Genomic DNA, 21,953 nt, shown 5'->3' on the forward strand with positions numbered 1-21,953 from the left:
CCCACTCTCAGGAGGGTGCAGACCCCCCAGGATCCCGCTCGGCTCAGAAGTTCCAAAACGTGAGGAGCTGCCGGGCACCCCCCGCTCCGCCAGGTTAGCTCAGGGGTCTGACGGCGCGCCCGCAGGCCCGGGGGGCAGCATGCCCGCCCCGCCGCTGGCCGCCCCGCTGCTGCGCGCCCTGCTCGCCCGCCTGCTGCCACTGGCCCGCCGGCGCCTGCTGCCGCCTCTCCGCCGCCTGGGGCGCCGGCTGCGCTCCCGGGAGAGCCGCCAGGCCCTGCTCACCTGCCTGCTCTGCCTCCTCAACCTGCGCAGGAAGGCGGACGACTGAAACCTGCCGGGCACGAGCAGGGACGGGACGGGAAGGAACGGCATCCCCCGGGCAGGGCAGGACAGGGCGCGGCGCCTCCCCCCGCCTCCCCGGCCCGCCGCGGGAGGAGGGACCGGGCAGGGGAGGGGACGCGCCCCGGTGGGGGCGGAGGGTCCGCCCCAGGCAGCCGAGGCGGGACGGCCGCCCGAGCCTCGCCGCTCCGGCCATGGGAGCTGGGCCGCCCCCCGCCCCGCTGCCCCCCACCACGGGGCTGCCCCACTGCTAAGCGCCGCCGCAGCCGCCCGCCCCGGCGAAGGAGCCGGCGCCGCCCGGGCGATCTCCATCACCCGCTCTCCCGGGCGGAGGGGGCCCCGCACTGCCGCTTAGCCCCACAGTGCCCGGGCCGGGGCTCCCACTGCCCGCAGGCGGCAGCGGGGAGGGCGAGGATGTCGGGCAGCACGGCGAGGAAGGTGCAACCCTTCACCATCAGCACCAGGCTCTCGCTGCCCAAGTGTGCCGCCGACTTTCCCGGGGCCGCCTGCCCCGGCATCGCCCTCGCCTCCGCCCTGGACAGCCACCGCGGCCTCCGCCGCAGCATCAACGAGCGCATCTCTCTCTACCTGGCCCACGCCCGGGCCGGCCCCGCCGCTCCCGCGGAGCAGCCCCGCAGCCTTGGCCCTGGCGAGGACGGGGGCACCGACGAGGACCGGCTGAACCGCAACTCCCTAGCCCGCTCCATTAAGAAGATCACGCTGTCCAACCGTTACGGGGAGGCTGGTGCGGGGAACGCGGGGAGACCCGGGGACCCTGCCCGGGTCGGCAGCGAGAGGAACCACAACAACAACAACAGCAGGACAGGGAAAGCTCAGTTCAAGGTAAGCGATCCCAGTACCTGTGCCCTGCTCTCTCCCCGTCTTCCCTGCAGTTCCCCATTCCTGGCTGCCAAGGGCTGGGTACGTCCTGGAGAGTCTGCGGCCATCCGTGCTTCCTTGTCCCCATGTCGTTAAGGCAGCACTCGTTGCAGGGCTCCTGGGGTAGTTGTTTTTTCCTCCCATGTGTCCCCCATGCACTTCTCTGTACCATCAGGCTGGAGGTCTTTGCGGGTGAGTGGAGATGAGCTTTCCCCAGGGCTAAGATGAGCCGGAAAAGCCCTGCCCCAGAGCCTGGCTACGGAGGGCTCAGCTCTTGGAATGCCTGTGATGATGCAGCTGTGTGTGGGGAGCTGGGAACTAGTTCTCCCGTTTACCAGAGGGGAAACGGAGGCTAGGAGAAGGGAAGTGACTCATGAAGGGCCACACAGCCAGGCAAATCTGGGACAAGGCAAGGAACAGGACCCAGGGCTCCCGGCACCCACTCCAGGTCTGAGTGCTAGCAGGCACAGAGGTACAAATCCATCAGTGCCAGAGCCCGGCAGACCCCCTGTGTGGCTGGGATGGAGCGGAAGACAGCTTGGAGACCTCAGCGTTGCTGGCAAGAGCAAGTAGGAACTCCTTGGGCTTTAACCCTGACCTGCAACAGCTGGTTTCCCGGCAGGATAGCACTAGGGAGAGCTACACAGCCCACTGCCAAAGCCCTCGTCTTCATTGCCAATAAAGGCCAGGCACAGCCTCGCAAGAGCTGCCGCTTCCTCCGGCACGCAAGCAGCTCCTCGCTGGGCGGCCGGAGTCTGCTCAGCCCAGGGGGCATCGGCATGAGGGCTCCCCCCTCTTTCATATAAGGTAGGGACATGTGCTGGGTGCTGTGGGACTCCCAGGAGGCTGCCAGGATCAGCGCCTCCTCCCTGTCCAGCATGGGCGTGTGGAGCTGGAAGAGGGGGGCAGGCTACAAGATGGAGCTTTGGGAGGGAGAGAGGGAGCCAGAGCTCAGGGGAAAACATGTGAGATGACAGCCAGAGGAGAGAAGGATGCTGTCTCCCACACAGGGCACAGTAGTGCTTTCCCAAGTGTGCCCCCCAACCTGTGGCTCTGCCCTTCACTCCTGCCCTGTAGGAATAAGGGGCTCCTCCAGGATAAGCACAGTGCAACCCAGGAGGGTCTGGCCCCACTCTTCTTGCTTGTGGGACGTCACTGGCACCTTCTCACAGCAAGCATATGTGCTGTGTTAATTTTACTTTTAGAAAGGAAAAGAAGCATTTGCAGAGGAGGCAGCTGAGGCTGCTGCACTCGTTTTACATGTGGCTTTGCTCATATTGTGAAGCCAGGGGTCCTGCTGGGGAGCATTTAGCACAGCACCTCATGGATGCTGAGGCAGGCACAGCTCCTTCTCCCAGCCTTCAGTTGCTGAGAGAGTTTGTTGTTTTGCTGGATCGAGGACCCAGCTCCAGCCAGAGGGACCAAGGAGGGGGGGCGGTCCCGGTGGAGCAGCTCTGCAGGAAGGATGAAGTCATCCTTTTGCTGGCAGCCCTGTTTTCCTGCGGCTGACGGATCGTGAGACAGGGACTTTAAATAAAGCTCCTGTGTCACCTGCAGGGTTGTCTCCCACGGCTGAGCCATAGTGGCTGGTGTGGGACACTACTGCCTAGAAGAGGGGCTTCCTAGGGTCTTATGCTGCACAAGCACTTCACTTTTAGCTCCCTGTCGTTCCCTAAATGTGCATCCAAACCTCTCAGCCCCGTGGTCAAGCAGGGGTGTGCCTTCCCCTTCTGGTACCCTCCTTCTTAGTTCTCACTGTGCCTGCTGAGCCATGATTCAGCCTCATGCCCTGCCTGCTCTTCCTGCCTGGGATGGGATGATGTGGCCTGGTGCAATGGTCTGTCCTCTGCAGCCACCAGCTAGGCTTTGCAGGCCCCTGGAAAGGTCCAGTGGTGCTGTTCTCCAAGGGGTTATAGGGCCGTTGGGATGTTTGTGGGGCTCTGAGCCTTTCTGGTGGCAGCAGCTCTAATGTTGGGTGCTGCCATCCGTGTTGGGACTCTTCTGCAGTCCTGCAGAGATGGTAGGAAGCCACATTCTGTGCAAGCAGGAGTTCTGATTTGCCTGGGTTGGTTCCCCTTCGGACAGTGTCTCCAGTTTGCAGTGGCCTGAGCGATGGTAGGCTGGCTCTGGCTCTGGCTGATGCAGCACCCCATTTGCTGCCATCTCAGAGGAGGGGGTGTTGGAGCAGCACACATTGCCCACCACCCTGTTCGTGTTGCCCTATGCGTGCTTGGTAGGCTGTTAAGACAGACACAGCAAGATGGCCCCAGGGAGAGAGTGGAAGGAGATTCCTAAGTTGGCCTGCTATATCCAACAGCCCAAGAAAAGATCCATCTGTAGAGGATGAGACTTAATGCCCTTGGGCATGATCCAAACAATCCCACACACCTCTCCTGCTGGGGCTGGGCTCCATTAAGGATAAGGTAACGTGGAGTTCATCCTGGACCTCCTCTCTTTGTCTGGCTGCAGTTCCTGGACTTCCTTCCTCCTGCCTCTCCTGCTTCCATCCTCACTCCTGTCCTGTGGGAGCCCTTCCCTGCAAGCCAGCTGCCCCCTTAACTCTTGTCTCCCAGCTAGGCTGAGGTCAGGGATTGGCAGCTGAGAGGATTCAGGTTCATGATGATGGAGTTAATGTCCTCCTGTGCCCTTGTGCCTCTGCCCTCCTGTCCTGGAGGAGGCCAGGGGAGTCTCACTCTGACCATCCTTAGATGACCAGGGACCAGTGATGCTGACTAAATGGTTTTCTGCTGGCTTTGGAGTCAATTCAAGGGGGACAGTGGGAGCTAAAACGGAGAAGATGCTGGATGAAGCAAGCTTAGGAGCCCTTGCCACTTGCTGAACCTCTAGCAGGAGCTGTGGATGCCATTCGGAGGAGCCTGGCCTAGATGCATAAGGAGGGGTGGGCAAGAGCCCAGCCAAGTAGTGTCTGGGTACTGCCAGCAGCCTCCTCTGGCCCAGGACAGGGGGAGGTGGGTGCGTGGTCCTCTGTCCCCTACAACTGCTGGGATGGTTGAGCACTGCCAGGCTCACAGCTGTGCCTTCCTGCCTCTAGGTCTTTCTCAGGAAGGATGTGGATGCAGAAGATGAGCAGCAGGAGCCTGGGAATCTTCAGGCCAATGTTTTCCGCTCTCCAGTGGACAGATGTTCTCCCTATTATGCGGTATGTCCCTCTGCCCTCACTGTTTAGGGGGGCCTGATGTACAACTTGGAGCTGAGCAATGATGCTGGTTGCTGGTGGTGTGCCCAGGTGTGGATGGAGCCTCACCTCTTTGAGTGAGTGAGGGGACAACCTGGGCATTATGGGGCAAGGGGTCAGCCCCCTGGCCAGCATTCACAGGTTTTATTGCTTCCAAGGGAGCCAGATTATGGGCTCCTCCAGCCCTGGACAAGTCAAGAGACTAAAGATCCCAGAGTCGCAGGAGGGCCTGAGAATCTGTGTTGCTATTTAAAAAAAAAAGACAGAGGATTTCTGTAGTTCTTGTGGTTAGGCAGAGCAGGCTTTGAAAAGTGACTCTCATGCTGTCAGCAGGGCAGCACATGCCAGAGTGCTTAGAGAGCCTGAAACAGTTGCCTGAACCCCACTGCTCCGCAGGCTCCTGGGAAATTGCACCCTGATGGGCTTGGAGGCAGGTGGGACACTGTGGGGCAGCTCACACCCAGTCCTCTCAGGGTGGGAGGGCTGTCCCAGGCTGACCCCAGGGGCAATTTCTGCCTCGTGAGAGGAGGCAGCAAGCCCTGCACCTTTTGGTTCCTCCTGAAGATGCTTAGTTTCCTGTTTGCCACCAGTTAGTGTGCAGTTAGATCCCCATCTCTGGGCAGAAGGGTGGGAAGTGAGTGCACGGGTGATGGTGCTGCCCCCTGGGCTGTGTGCAGCTGGGGCTGAGCTTGGATGAGGGCCAGCACTTTCACTGGCTGACCTTTGATGTCACCCCTGGCAGAGCTGGAACCCTGACAGAGGGTTTCATCGGTGTCAACTGCCCACAAGGCCAAGTCCCATGGGAGACACTGTGCTCTCTGCCCCCTCCAACCACTCACTGGGGATGGGGATCTTGGATGCCCCCAAAGGAGTGGTGAGTCTTACCAGGGACCTGCCCCATGGCCTCCCCATCCCATCCTGGGCAGCATCCCCCAGGGTGACACCAAATGGAAGCTGCAGACATGAATGCTCCTTGCAGAGATGTGCAGCCTCAGGCCGGAGAGGCAGCAAGCACTACATCTACCTCCAATGTTGGTGTGGGGACCAGCCTAAGTGCTGGATTGACCCAGGGCTGAGGAACAGCCCAGCAACTCCTGCTTGGGTTCCAAAAGCTACCAGTGTGGCCTTGGTAGAGGGGAACAGTGCCTTGCTTTGCTGGGGGAGAACCCCAAATATATTGTTAAAGGAGTGGGATCAAGGACAAGGCATGCTTAAGTACTTTATTTCCAAAATGCTCCTGGGACGTGATGGGGAGGGCTTCCTGGGGCATCACACTGATACCCCCCCATGCCCCACCGCCTCTGCTCTCCCCAGCTGGCAGGATCCCCAGTGTCGTCACCCCAGAAAGAGAGTCCTAAGGGCAAGGAATCCACCGCAGCACCAAGATGCAGTGGGCGAAGCACAGTGGGAGCAGCCCTCCTCCTCGACCCAAGTCCTCTGGTAGCCCAGTTCAACCGGGAGATGCTGCAGGTGAGGCCAGCCTGGGCCCTCGCCCAAGGGGCTGCATGGGAAGTGGGATGGGGGGCCACCGGCAGCCTTTCATGTGAGCTGTGGGGTGGGGTGCTCAGCAGGGAGGGTTGAACTCCCGGCCCCGAGCGAAGCCATGGTTGTGGCATGAGATCATGTTTGGCTGCCTCTCCCTGGCTGTCAGCCCCAGGGAGAGGGGGTCAGCCCACACCAGGGCCCTGCTTCCTCTCCATGTGCACATGCTCCTCCCAACCCCCATCCTCCTCCTCCTCTCAGATCATGTCCCTCCCCAGCAGCGTGGGAACCAAGATAGTGGGGCGGGCTGCTTCCACGCCATGGTGGGAAGAGTGCATGGAGGTTTGCAGTCGGGAGCAAGGTGCAGGGAAAAGAGATGCTTTGTGCAGGGATATTCTGCACAGACTGGCCTGCTCGAAGGGGGCCCAGCTTCTCCTGCTGGGCTGATGCAGATGCTGGAAAGAAGTGAGATGCTGCTTACCTTCAGACCCCCATTGCTGTGGATACTGTCCTGAGCACCTTTGCTGGCCTGTTGGTTCTCAGAGCAAACGGGTTGTTAGCTGAAAGGGTGCACTCCTGTCCCTGTCACAGTTAGGGAGGGTTTGGGCTTGGGTACCTAAAGCCATGTCCTTGAGGCTCTGGTGCCATGTGGCTCTTCCTACATTGCAGGCGGAGGGCTGGGTGCGAGGCAAGTTGCGGGACCTAAAGGACGGCTGCGACCTCCAGGACTGGGAGGAGGTGGCTCAGACCTTGCAGCGGGACATGAAGGATTTTGAGAACACTCTGATAAAGCTCAACCAGGTGAGGCCAGGCTGTGGCATGGCTCCCATTCCCCACAGCACCTGTGTCCCTGTTGCATCCTCCGGAGTGGAGGGTCCCTGGGAACCCCTGATGCTGAGTGGGTCCGTTGGCCCCACAGATGGGTGAGCAGCTGATGTGGCAGGCAAGCCCCAGTGCTGAGGCAGTGCGGAGGCAGCTGCTGGCCCTGCAGGGTCAGTGGCAGCTCCTGAAGCAGACAGCTGCCAGCCAGAGCAAAGCCCTGGGTGGGCTACGGAGTCTGCAGGACTTCAACAGGAAAGCTGAGCGGCTGGAGGCATGGATCAAACACAAGGTGGGGGGGGTGGGAAGCATGGTCTGGGGAAGGGGACAGTTTGGCTGTTCCCCCACCTTCTCACACCTTCCCCTGGCCCAGGAGGAGAAGCCGTCTCTGGCAGCCCTTCTACAGGAAAGCCCAGACAAGATCCAGCTCACCCGCCGCATCCTTGACTTGAAGCAGGTGAGAGGCTGCTGGAGAGCTGCCAGCATGTGAGGGACCCTGAAGCTCATAAGGCAGGGGCATAGCACAGATCCCTGAGGAGGGATGCTGATGTCTTTCTCTCTCCTTGGGCCAGGAGGAGCAGCAGTTCCAGAGTCTGCACAAGGAGGTGAACAGCCTGGCCCAGAAGCTGGAGAAGCAAGGCAAAAGTGAGAGCAGGAACATCTCAGCCCGGCGCAAGCACCTCAACAAAACGTGAGCAGAGGACACATAGGCTTAGCGGGACCAAGCCAAGCACCAGGAGCTGACAGGCTGGGAAGCAGGATTCCCCAAACCTGCTGGCCCAGCTCTGCACAGCTCCCCAGATAGGCACGGACTGCCCTTCACCTTTCCTCTTCCACCTGCGCAGGTGGCTGCGGCTGCAGGGGACTCTGAAGGAGCACCACGAGACTCTGCAGCTGGCCCTGGAGGTGTCTGCCTTCTTCCAGCAAGCGGATATCCTGCTCGGGGCCATTCATTCGAAGGTACCCACACTGGAGCCAGGTGCACCCTGCTGTGCAGGGCTGTTGCGTGGCCTGAAGGAAACTTGACGGGCAGCACCTTGCCCTTGTCCCCTGAGTGGGGGCTGCTGCGGTCCCAGCACTCTCAGCCTGAGGCTTGGAAAGGTAGCTGGGGGATGGGGCCTGATATAAGAAAGGGAGCCATAGTGGCAAGTGCAGCTTTGCACTGTTCCTTTCTACTGGAGCTGAAAGCAGGGCCCCATTCTCCTCCCACTACTGACTGCAGCCTATTCTTACAGCAGAGCAGCATCTGCGGCACAGGGAAGTCAGTGGAGGGTGTGCCATGCCAGGATCGGGATGTCAGGGACATAGCCAGCCAGGTGATGGTAAGTGCAAGGCTCTGCTTCATCCTATGAGCCTTGGGGAGCATCCCAACGGAGGGGGGATGTGTGCCTTCCCAGGTCAGCTCTGCCACCAGCAGAGCTGGGGACGCTGTGGACACCCCACAGCTGTGTGGGTGGCTGAGGTTGTGTGACAAATGGGGGAGCCTCCACAGGGACAGCAGAGGACTGGGCTTGGCACTCACTGCCTCTCCTGCATCCACAGGACCGGCGGTAGTACATCCCTAATGAGCCCTGCCTCCATCACTTCCCAGCTGCTCTCTCTTCTCCAGATGCTGGATGTGACCGTGTCCCAGCTCCTAAACCTGCAGCCCAGCCTGGCAGCCCAGGTCACCTCAAAGCACCAAGATGTCAAGGAGAGCTGGGCACAGCTCCAGCAGGCACTGAGGTAGAGCACAGCCAGGCAGGAGCCCCGTGACTGCAACCCCAACCCCCCAGCACTGGAGCCAGAGGCTTGGGAAAGACCTGGATTAGCCCCTGGCAGGCTGTCTCTGGGGCACCAGCTCTACTTAAGGTGTCTATTCATCCTCTGCTCCACTGGTCCTCCCTTGCCTCCCTTTCCCAGGTCAGAGAAGGCTCCAGCGCTGGCAAACATTTCCCCAGGGAGCAAAGCTGTGGCTCTGAATGTTGAGCCCCGAGGAGATAATAGCAGCCATGGGACTGTGGGAAAGGAAGCAGGAGCCAAATGGGCAAGAGGACTCGGAAGCATGGTAAGCATTGTCTTCCTCCAGACATCTCCTGCGCCTCCACTTCAAGAAGACAAGGAAGCCTGTGGGAAAGGGGTTCAGGTGTTGGAAAAAAGCTGAACATGCCTGGATCTGGTGCCACTGCTTATGGGAGGTGATAAGTGCTAGGCCCAGGGCAAAGCGGTGCATGCTTTGGGCTGGACAAGAAGAAATGTGAGCCTTTGTGTCACAGGTGGCAACAGATGTGTTGGGGAAGATGGCAGAGCACAAGAGAGGGGAGGAGAGCAGCCCTTGCTCCCCAGTGGGACAGCCCCCTCATGGAGGGGACAACAAAAGGTACCAGCTTGTGAAAGTGGCATGGAGTCAGAGGGAACAGGGATGGGGGTCCCCTGTGCAAGGGGGGACCTTGCAGTCCTGACTGTCCCTCTCCTCTCTCTGCAGGAGGAGGAGAGAGGCAGAGACTGAGTGGGGAATGCAGCAGCTGGAGGTCCAAGTGCAGGATGTCTGCCAGGCAGTGAACACAGTAATGTCTCCCCAAGAATTCCCTTTGCTCCCTCTGCATCCCCCTCCCCTATCAGGGGAAACAGTGTTGGGGGAGGACTCACTTCCCTGACGCCTTCCTATCCCTGGTCTGGGTACTAACCCAGCATGTCTCCCTGCTCCTCAGCAGACTCTGTCCCTGTACAATGAGAGTGTGGGTCCTGGAGTCTCCCCATGTCCTGTGGAGAGCCTGAAGGCAGCACGGATACAGCAGAAGCCCCTGGACCACAGCTCCAGTGTCAGGGCTGTGCTCCTGGTGAGCCCACCCCGGGTGTAAGGTGGGGTGGTGACACCAGGTGGGGCCCATTCTAACTGCCCTCCCTGCCTCTCAGGAGGGGCCAATGCCAGGGAGGCCCCCGGGGAGCCCAAAGGTGAAGGCCATGCTGCGAGAACTGGGGGAGTTGTGGGAGGACCTGCAGAGGAAGCACCAGGAGAATGGCGTTGTGCTGCGAGAAATCGATAAGGTACATGGAGGCAGGGCTGGAGTGGGCATGGGGTGTGCTCCAATTGCAGCAACTTGCTTGGGATCAGCAAGTGAGGCCGGTGCCCGTGGGGACCAGAGCTGCAGCTCCGGCGGGCCTTGCAGCCTGCACGCTGCTCCAGTTGTGCTGCCCAAGCTGCCAGTGCCCCAGGTACCCGCAACCGGGTGCCAGCATGGCTCCTGCCTCCCCTGGGTGGCTCAGAGCCAGGCTGATGGGCTCCCTGCTCTCCCTGAAGGCACTGAGGCTGGTGGGGGAGCTGGACCAGGCTGAGCAGTGGCTGCAAGCTGTGTCAGGGTCGCTCTCAGAACCAGCCGCCATGAGAAGCCCGGCGGAGCTGCGCCAGGACCTGGAAGAGATGGGGCAGCTGGAGAAGCAGCTCCTGACGTGTGGCCTCAAGCTGCAGGCACTGCGGGAGGAAGCAGCAGGCGAGTCGCCCACTGAGCACGAGGGGGCGAGGAAGATGCAGAGGAAAGTGGAGATGGTGGAGGAGAAGTGAGTCATGGGGGAAGGTGCCACTTCCCCGGTCCCTAGGTTGGCTGGGGAGGAGGCTGCTCACCTCGAGGAGGTGCAAGGAGGCACGTGATGAGGTGTGAGGAGGAGGATGCTCTCCCTGATGAGGTGCAAAGGCCACCAGCACCTCTGATGGGCACCTCTCCCCACAGGTTGGCACATGTGCAGGCAGCCCTGCGGCACCGGGCAGCAGATCTGCGGGACTCCCTGGTGCTGTCTGAGTTTCTGCAGGACCTACAAGAAGAGGAGGCACAGAACCAGCAGGGATCTGCAGCGGTGAGCAGCACAGCCAGGCATCCCTTGGGATCACACAGCACCTGGGACTGGACCAAGGGTTGGTCTGTGGCTGGCAAGGGGACCCTATTGGTGCTCCCCTCCAGCCCAGCTGCCTGGGGTGTCCCTCCCCATCTCTCTTATGCCTGGTGTTTCTGCTGGCTTCAGCCAGGGAGCAGGTGTTGCAGCTTGCAGGGGTCTTTTCCCCTACTGTCAGCCCAGGCTGAGCAGCCTCCGAGCAGTGAGGACATGAGCAGCCCCTTGGGAGAGTTGCAGGAGGCTGTGGAGATGCTGAATGATGCAGCGAAGGAGCGGGAGCGAGTCATGGAGGTGGCAGCGGAGATGGAGAGCCTGGAGCATCTGGTAGAGAGTGAAGGCGGGGCATCTGGGGATGAAACTGGGGGTTCCACCTGGAGCTGGACATGCCAGCTAGTTGGAACAGGGCATGCACCTCAGCTGTTCCAAGTGGGATGCATGGGAACTGCTCCGTGTGAGGCTGGTATCCCTGTCTCTCCCATGGCTGGCACCTTTTGCAGGTGCATGGCAGGGTGCCCCCAGGCTGGGGTGGACCAGGGCTGTGGGGCAACTAGTGACACAGTGGGTCCCACAGCATGGCTAATCTCCCTCTGTGTCCCCTCCTGCTCATCCAGGTGGCAGAGGTATCCCCTCAGCTGGAGGCCCTTCGATGCAGAGCCAAGGTGTTGGCTCAAGACATTGCTCGAGCAGAGAGCAGCTTCACCACGGTGAAGAGCGAGAAGGACCTCCAAGGGCTGCAGGGCTTGCTGAGCCGCCAGCAGGAGATGGAGGTGAGTCAGGGGAGCGCTGTGGCAGGGTGGTGTCCTGGCTGACTGGGGCCGTCCTAGTGAGGCACTGGCCCCTGGGGGGCCAGGTGTCGTAAGCCTTGGCACACTGTGGCAGGCCAGGCTGGAATTTTCCAGTGGAGCCAAGCCCTGCCCTGCTCCATTCCCCTCCGCTAGTGAGGGCCTGGCAAGGGGAGAGAGCTTGCATCAGCTGCCATGTACCAGCCCCCAGCTGCCAGCACCTTGCTCATCTTCCCACTGGTGGGGAAGCAATTCTTGAAAGCAGGGCAGGGAAGCCAGGCAGTTCTGTGCTCTGCCTGTTCTTCCCACTGAGGGTAGTTCTTCCCACTCTCTGCAGCCTGTGCACCAGCATCCTCCCCTCTGTCCCTACATCCCATAATGCAGGGGAGTCCAGCCTGGGTGCAGAGGAGTTGGGTGCATCCTGAACCTTTTCTGCCTTGTGATCCTCAGCATGCAGTGTCAGAGACCCTGCAGGGACAGTTGGAGGAGCTGGAGAGGGCAGCTGCCCACTTGCAAGAGTTGTGCCCCACTCAGCAGTGCCCCACCAGCCGGCAGGTGCAGGAGACACTGTGGGCATGGGCAGGGCTGCGAGAGCTGCTGTGGGAGACTCGGACCCGAGTGCAACAGGCCAGCCGGCTGTGGCACTTCTTCAAGGATTATTTAGCCATGATGTAAGTGGCAGTGAGCCATCGGGGTTGCTTCTGTGGTGGTTGAGGAGGAGCTGGTGAGAGCATGGCATTGCTGGAGCATGGGCTGCTGGCAGTGCTGGAGCTGTGGCCAGGCATGACTGTGGGGAGCACAGAATGAAGGTCTGCACTGGGCCTGCCTGCTGTGGGGCAGCCCTACAGCCTCGCCACTACCCCAGCAAGCTGCTTCCACCCATTTCTGAGCATGGGAATGGCTTCTCTGGGGCCTGTAGGGCTGAGGAGGGGCTGGGTTGTTCCTCAGTCTGTCTTTCATGTGCCCACAGCTCCTGGACAGAGGACACACGGGCTCAGATCTTCTCTGAAAGCCCAAGCAGCCCCAGCCTCCCAAAAACTCCATGTGAAGAACTGGAGAGGAGGATCGAAGAGAAGCTCAAGGAGTTTGAGGCACTGGCAGCATCAGGGCAGCAGCTGGTGTCTGAGGAGCACTACCTGAGTGCAACAGTAAGGACAGGGGAAATAGGGGCAGGGCAAACTCTCAGCATACCCTCCAAATCCTCTGGAGACAGTCCCTGAAGGAAAGAACAAGGTATGGGTGCAAAGCCCCAGCAAGTGGGATAGGGCCAGCTAAGCATCCCTGGGCCTGCTCAGGGCAGGAAGGAGTTTCATCCAGCAGTGGATGCTGAAACCTGAGCTGATGTAACTGTGACTGTATCCCACTTCTCAAACCCTCTTAAACTGCTCTATAGTGAAGTGTCCTGGTAGGGCCAGTGTCTCTGCACCAGGGGTCCTTGCACGCTGCCCAGCATCTCTTCTCCCCTCAGATAAAGGAGCGCTTGGAGGAGCTGCAGAGCATGCTGGGCTGGGTGCTGGTGCGCTGGCGAGCACAGAGGCACCAGCAGGACCTGGAGAGCAAGCAGGAGGACAGGAGGGACCCAGAGAGCCCCTCAAGCACATCCCTTACTAGCCAAGTGAGTACCCAGACATGTCGAGACTGTCAGGGAGCATGACCAATCTCGAGGCTGAGGGTAGCAGAGGCACGGGATGGAATGGGTGGTGCAGAAGTAGAGGAGGGATGTGTGCCAATATCTCTGAGAGTCTCTGAGGTTCAGGCAGGGCAAAGGCTGTCGTGAGAAAGTGCCTTCCTTCACATTCCTTCTCTTGCCTTGCTCCCCAGGAGCAGCACATCTCATGTGCGCTGTCCCATCTGGAAAGCATCCACAGCCCAGTGGAGTTCATGCCCTGCTCCCTCCTTGAGCCTGTGCAAAGTTCAGAGCCATGGCTGCCAGGGGAAACAGCCATCTCCGCACTGGCATCACCCCTCTCAGAAGCCCCATCAGGAGCGGAGCAGAGCTGGGGGACACCCAGCAGCAAAACACCTCGTGGTGCAGGACCCCCCAAGGAGCCTGTCACCTGGGATCCTGCTGAGACCTCCACGCTGCTGCTGCCACCGCGGGGCCCCAGTGGTCTCGGGGGGACGGTCAACCTCATCCTCAGCGTTGGCAAGAAGGGTGAGAAGAAGAAGGCACAGCCGCTGGCCGGCGGCGAGCGGCCAGGGGAGGAGGCACTGCGGACGGTATGTGCAGGATGGTAGGCGGCTTTGGCAGAACCATGAGTGAGCACCCAGCTCTGCCACACAGCCAGGGCAGCTCTCCAGGGCTGTGCCCCCATGCAGACTGGGAGGCTGTGAGGGCTGTGGTGTAGCCCCCATGCTTCAGGCTATTTCTAAGTGAGCTATTGGGGCTGCGTCAGTCTCAGGAGAATGGCCTTTGACCATGCCAATGCTGAGCGATGCCTGAGGGCTGAGGACCAGCTTGTGCCACCCACTTTGCCTGTGCTCTCCTGCTGCAGCTCCTTGCCCTCACTGCCCTCAACTCTCTGTGTCTCTCTCTCTCCCCCTGCTCAGCTCCCCGCCACTAAACTCTCAGGCTGTAAAACCTTTTGGAAGCGTTGCCAGGGGCTTTTAGGAAACACTTGGGGTAGTTTAAAGCGAAAGAGAAAGCCACCTCACCAGCCAGTGGAAGAGGTAATGTTCGAAGGCTGCATGCTGGGGAGAGTGGCTGCATGGCATGAACCTGTCTGCTCCCAACCCTCCTGGCCATGCCACTGTGCCCTGTTGGCAGTGGTCCCTCAGGAGAGGGAAAACTCTCACGGTGCTGTGGGCTCCAGAGTGTGGGTGCTGAGGCATGTGAGAAGGGGGTTCAGACAGGGCTGGCTGCAGTTTGGCCCCTGTGTAAGTGGTTTTGGTGGCTGTGGAAGGCACAGCATGCTGGTGGCCAGTGGGAGAGCCTCCTGGCTCCGTTGCTATGGGGCAGCAGCAGTTCCTTGTGCAGATGACTGAAGAGGGGGCAAGGGTGGATGGGGCCGTGTGACATGCACCTTTTGCTGGGGGCGGGTTTCACTCCCCAGCTTGCATGGCTTGCAATGCTGGAGCTGGGAGCCTGGTGATTTGTTCAGGCTTGCATTGGTTTGTTGCTCCAGAGCCTGTGCAAAGGTCTGTGTGTGAGGAACCCCAAGGGCAGCCAGGCTGGGTAGCCTGAGAAAGAGGGCAGGAGGACAGAGGGCATTGAGGCAGGGCAATGGGCTGCCAGGCTGCCAGGAGGGTTTTGGTAATGGGCACCTTCTAGCCTAAGTGGTATGAGGAGACACTGCTCCAGCTCCTGCAGACTCTTGCAGCTGTAGAAACACAGGAGAGGGGCTGTGGGGAAGGGAGGAAAGAGTCTTCACTCAGCCCTTGCCCTTGCATTCGCTGCTCTGCTACCTGGGGCATGTAAGGGTGGCAGGGATGGGCAGCAGTGACTGCTGTCTCAGTAGCCACCCAAAAGTGATGGCTTGGAGGTTAGCAGTGCCAGGGAAAAGCCGTATGGCACAGTCAGCTCCAACTGTACCATATCTGAGGGACTCCATAATAGGCAGAGCTTCCCCTGCCTGCCTCTAACCTGCCAGCACCAAGGTGGGAGCAGCCCTCAGGGGGTTGAGGTGAAGCTGCTCCCAGCTCTGCATGTGCTGCTGGTGAGCATTTTCATTTGCCTGCCCCCCCAGCTCCTTGCTTTTCCAGGTGCAGCATGGAAAGGGAGCAGTTGGCACAGGGTGGTAGAGGCTCCAGCAGTGGGGATCATTCTCTTCTCTGTTTCCCCAGGTGCAGGTGGAGGCCAGGAAAACCTCCACCGCAAAGCAGCCACCCGCTGTTGTCCACCGCCCTCCAACATCCGGCAGTGGGATGCCAGCTGTCTCCCACACCATGCCTAAGGCTGGGGCTGGCTCCCTCTTCAACAGCCTGCAGCGGCGGGAGCAGGCAAGGGCAGAGCAGGCCCAGCTGCTGACCCTCCAGGGCATCATGGGCGAAAGCTCCCTGCGGCCCACACCCGAGGAGCACCATGGTCCCAGCAACACGTGGCCTCAGAAGTGTGGTCGGAGGAAGGGGGGGCTGGGGGCAGCTGCTGCTGGACCCCAGCTTGGAGAGCTGCTGCTCTATGTCAGGAACCCACTGGTGCAGGACATTGATGCCGAATGTGGGGCAGCCCCCCAGGACCCCTGCCTCTCTGACCCGAAAACCACATGTCCCCGCCTTTCCCTGGGCTCAGTTCTCAGCCTGGAGCTGCCCCGGGATGCAATGGTCCTGGGGTGCCACCGAAGGGCTACAGCATGGCAGCAGAAGGCAGAGGGGCAAGAGCAGAGGCAGAGTGGGGGGATAAGGCCAGGGGAGCCCACAGGCACACATGGGGTTGGATGGCAGGAGGAGGTAGATATGGATGGGTGCAGTCCCCAGGGACCCAGCAAGAGTTTGGGGACATCCCCCAAGAGTGAGCGAGGAACGTGGTTTGAGGAGGTGAGCTTCAACCCCAGCTACAGCCAGCACAGGGCATACCGTGCTGGGGAGGAGCACCAGATCCTGCAGCACTCCGGCAGCATTGGTAAAGACCTCCTGGACTTGAGGCCAAGCCAGCCGTCCCACGTCGGCATGCAGCATGAGTGGGTCAGTCGAGAAGGGGATGAGCTGGCCACCCAGCTTGGCCAGGATGGCAGCCCCAGTGCCACTGGCAGGGCCAGGCATCGCAAAGCCACTCGGCTGGAGCTTGGATCATCCCCTGTGAGAACCCCAGGCAGGGCAGGAGCCATCCCTGGCCCTGCCTCCACACCACAGCCAGCCAGCAGCAGCCAGCCCAGAAGGTCCTCGGCTTCCCCCACCGCCCCTACCCAGCTCTCTGTTTTTGAGTGGGCACTGGCCTCTCCACAGCCTCACAGCCCTGTGCTGGGGACTGAGGAAGTTTGCCATCCTGCCCATGGCCAGTTTGAGGAAGAGGAGGAGGAGCTGCAGGCCATCTGGGATGGGGCAGATGAGCAACGGACACAGAGCCCACCAGGAGGCAGCTGTGCCAGCCAGCGGACAGGGAGCAGGACAGGCAGCTTGCCCAGCCCCAACACCACTGTTGGTGGGCCCCTCATCCTCTCATCAGCCAACAACGTGCTAGTGGCCCAATTCACCCTTCCCACCACTGCCCGGCTGCTCTGCAGCCCGTCAGGAGAGAAGAGCCCCAGAGTGGTGCACAGTGGCAGTGGCAGTCCCAGTGGGCTCAAGGTTTCCCCCCACTTGGAGGAGCTGGTGTCTGCAGTCCCCTTGGATGGCTCCAGTGCCTGGGATCGGCGGAAGCATGGGCAAGAAGAAAGAGAGAGCAGCAATGTAAGAGCCACAAGCTGGGGACTCTCCCTCAGGGTCTGGTAGGGGGTTGGGGAACACCCCAGGCAGCAGCTGGGTTACCCACTCCAGCAAATGTGACCTGTGTTTGGGGACTCCCTGACTCCAGTGGCCCCTTTGCTCCAGCTGGTGGGGAAGAGCTAGGTGCTGAATTTGGGGTCTCTGCAGCACACACCCCACTGCCAGCCCTTAGCCTTAGCAAGGCAGCACTTCACCCAAAAAGCTGACAAACAACCCAGCCTCTGCCCATGCCAGGAAATTGTTCCTGTCATCCCACTCCCACCTTGGCATTGCCCATCAGGAATGGGTCAGATAGACCCCATGTGCCTGGAGGCTGAGCTGGCACCATTGTCCTCAATGTAGCTTCGCTCACCCTCTGTCCCATTCCAGGTTCTTCCAGGTAAAATGGAGTTTCAGATGATGGAGGGGACACTGGAAAGGAAGCACGTATTGCAGACAGGAGGGAGAAAGGTACAGGCATGGCTGTGGGGCTTCTTTGGGACAGGGGTGGCTGGGACATGGCAGGAAATGTCCAGGTTTTGGGGCAGGAGTGAAGCCAGGGATGCTCCTGGAACTGCCACAGCAGTGCTCCTGGCCATGCTGGGAGGGCAGAGCCCCAGAGGGGCTGGGTTGCATTTTGAGTGGCAGGAGACCACCTGTCTCCTCCCAAACCTGTTGGTATCACAGCTGTCCCCGGTTTGTGTCCCACAGGCCAGCTGCCGAGCCTGGGGCCTCTTCCATGCTGTGCTGATGAGGCAGACACTGTGCTTCTACCAGGACCGCAGGGACAGCCTCAAGGTGCACTGGGGGAGATTTGGGCAACATGGGAGGGAGCTGGCAGCAGCATGCCATTGCCCCCATGGCCAGGGAAGGCAGAGCCATCCAACCCCACTGTTGCTCTTTCTTTCCTTTATGCTGCAGAGCTCCGTGGTGGCCCTTCCCCTGAACCTCTCTGGAGCAATCTGCACCCCAGATGCTGAGTACACCAAGAAGACCAACTGCTTCAGGCTTCAGTGAGTTCCTGACCCACGGCAGTGGGGTCTTATAGCCACAACCCTCCTCAGTGTGTCCCTGCTGGGGCAGACACTTACCAATATCCCCAGCCAGGGCCAGCTCAGTCTAGTGCTTAGATGAGCATCTCCTTCTTTCTTTCACACCTACTTCTCTCCCAGTCTGGTGGGGGCTGTGGTATCTGCACCCCACATCTGTCTCATTGCTGACTTGTTGTCCCCTGTCTCTGAAGGCTGCAGGATGGCTCTGAGTACCTCCTGAGGGCCCCCTCCCAGCCCCTTATGAACGAATGGGTCTCAAAGCTGCAGCAAAACTCAGGTGAGCAACCCTTGCTGGCAGAGCAGAGACCCAGCTCTATGTGGTTACCATGTTGGTGCAGCCCCTGCAGAGGGGGTCAGAAGAGAAGCAACGAAACGTTGTCTCTGATTTATGCATCCTCCTAACCTGCCTCAGGAACAGCAGTTCTCTGCTAGGCAGGATTTGGAGGCTTTGTTTTCATACCACATACACAGTTATAAATCAGGAATAGCTCGACTGACGTCAGTGGTGCCTCAGCAGCAAAAAATCTGTGTCAGTAAAATTATAATTGCGCCTTGGTCTTCCTCCATCTACTCTGTGGGGCCTGGAAATGCCTTGCTTGCCCTTCAGGCAAGGATACCTGTAATACTGAAGTTTTCCTGCTGCTGTACCCACACCTGAGAAGGTTCAAGCCCTGCCATGAAATCCAAGGCTCATTGGCAGGACCTACAGGAGGAGGTTGGAGAAGCCAGCCATGAAGCATGGGCACCTGGAGCAGGGACTGGCTCTATGGGACAGTCCTGTGCACTGCCAGCACCCAGCAGGATGTTTGCTGTGCCCCCAGGTTTCCCTGAAGTGGATTACTTCCAGGCAGTGGCACAGTGTGTCGAGGGCACTGGTGGTACTGGGGGGTGAGTAGCCAGGAGCTGGTTAGCCAGCTCTCACTACAACTCCCACATTTGCTGGCGTGTGCTGCTCCAGCAGGACATTGGTGAGCCAGACTGGTTTAGCTAAATCTCTGCTACTTTCAGTTTCAGCAAGGTCCCCAGCCCTGGAAGCTCCCACCTCCAGGGACATAATCAGGTCATGACCACCAGGAGCCAGGAGATCGTGATGTTACCCTGCTCAAACACCCGGCTGCAGAGGTCTCTGGGCAGCCAGGATGGCCCAGCCAAGGGGACTGTGGCAGCAGCAGGTGACTTTCCTGTCTGGCTGGGTTGCCACTGTCCCCCAACTCCTCTCCCCAGCCCAGGGGAGGAGGTAGCCAACTGGTGGAGGCTGAAGGCTGTCGGTCAGTCTTGAACTTAGTGGTATCTGGGCTAGCAGTCTCAGGGTGTAGGGCTTGGGGAAAGGATCAGTTACTTCGCTTCCTGGGATAATGAGATAATAATACATTTCCCTGTCCTCTTTGGGGCTGACACTGTGGTGTCCTGTGGAGGCCTTGCCTTGTGACATGTCTCCATTCTGCTTCAGAGGATGCTCAGGGGGCTGGGCACAAGGAGCAGCAGTGGTCACCCAGGGGGTCACCCAGGCTGTGGGACAACATCTGCCAAGAAGATGACTATGGGCTGGTGACCAACAAGAGGAGGTCCTATTCCTTCACCTCAGGTATGGCTCTGGTTTCACTGTCACTGCCAGGAGATGGCACCACTGCCTCTGTCCTCACAGACAGCCAAGGGCAGATGCGATGCTGCTCAGCACCCACCCAGTCCTACATACCTGTGCCCTGGGCTGCAGCCCCTCACCTGGGGAGGGCTCTGAGGGGCTGACAGGGCCTGCTGGCACCCTGCCCTCCCCACTGACTGCTCCTTCTTGCAGCGACCTACCAGAAGATCACCCCAGTGGTCATGCCCAAGGAGCCAGTGGAGGCCGGGAGCAGCTACTCAGTCACCCTGTACATAGGGGAGCAAGTGCCAGCCATGCCCCGGGCACGCTGTCACTCCTTTGTGGCCCAAACAGGGAGCCCCCAGGACACGCTAGGGGAGAAGACCACCAGCCCCCTTCGCCCCAAGAACAAATCTGTTTTCAGGAAGTTCTTTGGGAAGAAAGAGTGAGCCCCAGCCACAGAGGAAAAAGGTCCTAGCCTGCCTTTTATCCTCCTCTGGGTACCATCCTGGCATGGTCTCTGCTCCCAGCACCAGTTCACAGCTCACTGCCTCCCCACAGGAGAGAGGCTGTGTCAAGCAGCTCCACTTCAGCCAGCCCCAGGGCTGCACTGTGCCCCAGCCACCACAACCCCTGACCTCAGCCTGGCGCTGAGCACCTCTCCTGCCCAGTGCTCTCTGAGTGCCACTGGCTCCCCCGGCATCCTGACGACACACAGCACAAGTGGAGGGATGATTGTTTTTATTAAAAAATAAACAGCCGCTTAGTCTGGGAGCTCGTTCATCCAGCAGCACCCCTCTGCACAGGAGGAAAGGGGCTCTGCAAGGTGGTCCTTGCTAAGGAAGGGGGGGAACTTCAGATCAGAATGGCCCTGCAGTGGGCTTTAGTTTTGCTTGGGAAGAAGCCTGAGCTGTCTGGTGCCTCTCAGAAAGATGCTTTGTCCTGTGATTCCTCTGTGCCTGCACCCAGCCCAGCTAATCGTACAGGGCACCTAGGCCCCTTTTCCCTGTCATGGGAGCTCGGCAGGGAAATCACTACCTACAGAGTAAATCCTGCTGCCTGCACAGCCCTGCCAGGCCTGTCCAGCCTTCCTCTCTCGCAGAATGGCTGCCAGCCCAGGTCACAGCAGGTGAATGCTCTGTGCCATGGAGGGAACCAGGGGAGTGTGGCTGGACCTTCAGGGCTTCCTGCAGCCCAGATATTTTTGAAGTAACTGCACCAGGCCATGCTGGTTTCGGCTGCCCCAGTTCCTGCCTGTACTAGGAAGGGGAAAGAGCAGCTGGTACAACCTGCCTTGAGCATGTACCAGCCCTGAGGGGAGAAGAGGAAGTTTCCAGGGATGTGGGTAGCAGGGCCTCTCCCTGGCAGGCTGCAAAGTTCGGCCGTGCACACCGCTCGCCTCCTCAAACACATTGTGGGGCTTAAAATAGAAGTGCTGGCTGCAGCCCAGCTCTGCAGTAAGGGCTGGGAGAGGAGAAATGCTCCCACCACTCCATCTCCCTCATGCAGTGTTCCTGGGCCTGGGGACAGGCAGCAAGGTGGAGGTGGGCACACCAGTATCACCAGCAGAGGGGCTGTCTCCATCTTCCCAGTGAGGTGTGGGAAGAAATGCTGGTGAGAGTGCTGCTGTGTGGGCAGGAGTATGCTTTCTGTGCTTCCCCTGTGCCTTCCCACCCTCCACTTGGCTCCATCACTCTTGGCTCTGACACCTGTTTTCCTCCAACACCAAAGCTCAGCTGCCTGCACTTCCTTAATGGGAAGAGATGAGTGGGATGGGAGGTCTGGGCAGGGGCCAGGCCTGGCCAGGCCAGGGAGGAGGCCAAGACACAGCATTCCGGCTCTGGCCGCACATACCAGGAGAGCAGCTGGTGGGCTGGTGCCAGTTCATTCCTGAGCAGCTGAGGGGCCCAGCAGAGGGGGCAGTGGGTGCAGGGTGCTCTACTGAAGGCCCCCCTGCTGGCCCCAGGGGGTCGATGCTGACCAGTGATGGGGTGGGAGTTCAGCAAGTGTCCTGCCATGGCCCGAGTCCACACAGCAGCATGGAGTGACATGGGCCACCAGAGAGATGACCCTATCCCCCTATCCCAGGGATGATGTTGGCATCTGCAGCACTGCTCTCAGTGCTCCCCTTGTACAGCCTGCATTGTCCCCCCAAGGTGGCTGTCCACCCACAGGCGTCCCTCTCTCCTTCCCTTTGCTGGCACTTGGCCCCACTGCAACGCTCTGACGAATCCCGCTTGAAGTTCTATGGCAGAAGCCAATTCCCCCCCCCCCCCACTAATCTGCCAGTGCATGCAGCCTCCACCTGCTAAGCCAGCGGAAGCCTGCTCAGCCAGCCCCAGCCAGCACCAGGGTTCTGAAACCCACTCCAGCTGCAGAGCCTGTGGGGTGGCAAAGCCTCCGCACCCTGGTTCTGCTGCTGTTCTGGGAAACCCCAACCCTGCTTGGCACCAGGCAGCAAGGAGATTGCAGGCTGCATCATCTGGCACCAGGAGAGCTGAGCCATCGAGGTAAGGGCAGGGTGCAGGCAGGGAGGTGAGCAGAGTATGCACTGTCCCTACTGTGCCTCATTTCCCTGCGTACCAGGAAGGGGGTCTGGCTCCAGTCCCCTCCAC

At 60.0% G+C, this 21,953-nt stretch overlaps 2 protein-coding genes across 8 annotated transcripts in view; both read left to right on the top strand.

Moving 5' to 3' along the window:
- Positions 1-242: 242 nt before the first annotated feature.
- LOC113995274 (spectrin beta chain, non-erythrocytic 2-like) lies at positions 243-20,112 on the top strand. 7 transcript variants are annotated; one of them, XM_027735162.2, is made up of 33 exons: positions 243-1,182; positions 4,271-4,378; positions 5,729-5,884; positions 6,566-6,697; positions 6,816-7,007; positions 7,089-7,172; positions 7,288-7,406; positions 7,561-7,675; positions 7,951-8,037; positions 8,325-8,440; positions 8,618-8,762; positions 8,971-9,074; positions 9,180-9,261; positions 9,406-9,534; positions 9,611-9,742; positions 9,996-10,252; positions 10,423-10,546; positions 10,712-10,906; positions 11,194-11,349; positions 11,815-12,035; positions 12,335-12,512; positions 12,833-12,979; positions 13,186-13,584; positions 13,915-14,034; positions 15,148-16,689; positions 17,095-17,175; positions 17,416-17,502; positions 17,626-17,717; positions 17,948-18,033; positions 18,578-18,644; positions 18,765-18,928; positions 19,207-19,341; positions 19,552-20,112. In XM_027735162.2, the coding sequence occupies exons 1-33, from the start codon at positions 754-756 to the stop codon at positions 19,785-19,787; spliced, it is 6,417 nt and encodes a 2,138-aa protein (XP_027590963.2). In that variant the 5' UTR covers positions 243-753; the 3' UTR covers positions 19,788-20,112. The 7 variants fall into 7 exon arrangements, with proteins under 7 accessions (XP_027590963.2, XP_027590965.2, XP_027590968.2 ...); XM_027735164.2 differs by having other exon boundaries at positions 7,954-8,037; XM_027735163.2 differs by having other exon boundaries at positions 244-1,182; positions 9,409-9,534.
- A 1,643-nt stretch (positions 20,113-21,755) lies between these two features.
- The window catches only part of SLC29A1 (solute carrier family 29 member 1 (Augustine blood group)), a 34,137-nt gene continuing 33,939 nt past the window's right edge, over positions 21,756-21,953 (top strand). Inside the window, exon 1 of the mRNA XM_039389481.1 lies at positions 21,756-21,848. The gene's annotated coding sequence lies outside the window, so the exon portion shown is untranslated. The remainder of the gene's footprint in view (positions 21,849-21,953) is intronic.

This window comes from Pipra filicauda, unplaced genomic scaffold (assembly GCF_003945595.2).
Source record: "Pipra filicauda isolate LSUMZ 115617 unplaced genomic scaffold, ASM394559v2 scaffold72_size3293161_pilon, whole genome shotgun sequence".
In the NCBI taxonomy this organism is placed as follows: Eukaryota; Metazoa; Chordata; class Aves; order Passeriformes; family Pipridae; genus Pipra; species Pipra filicauda.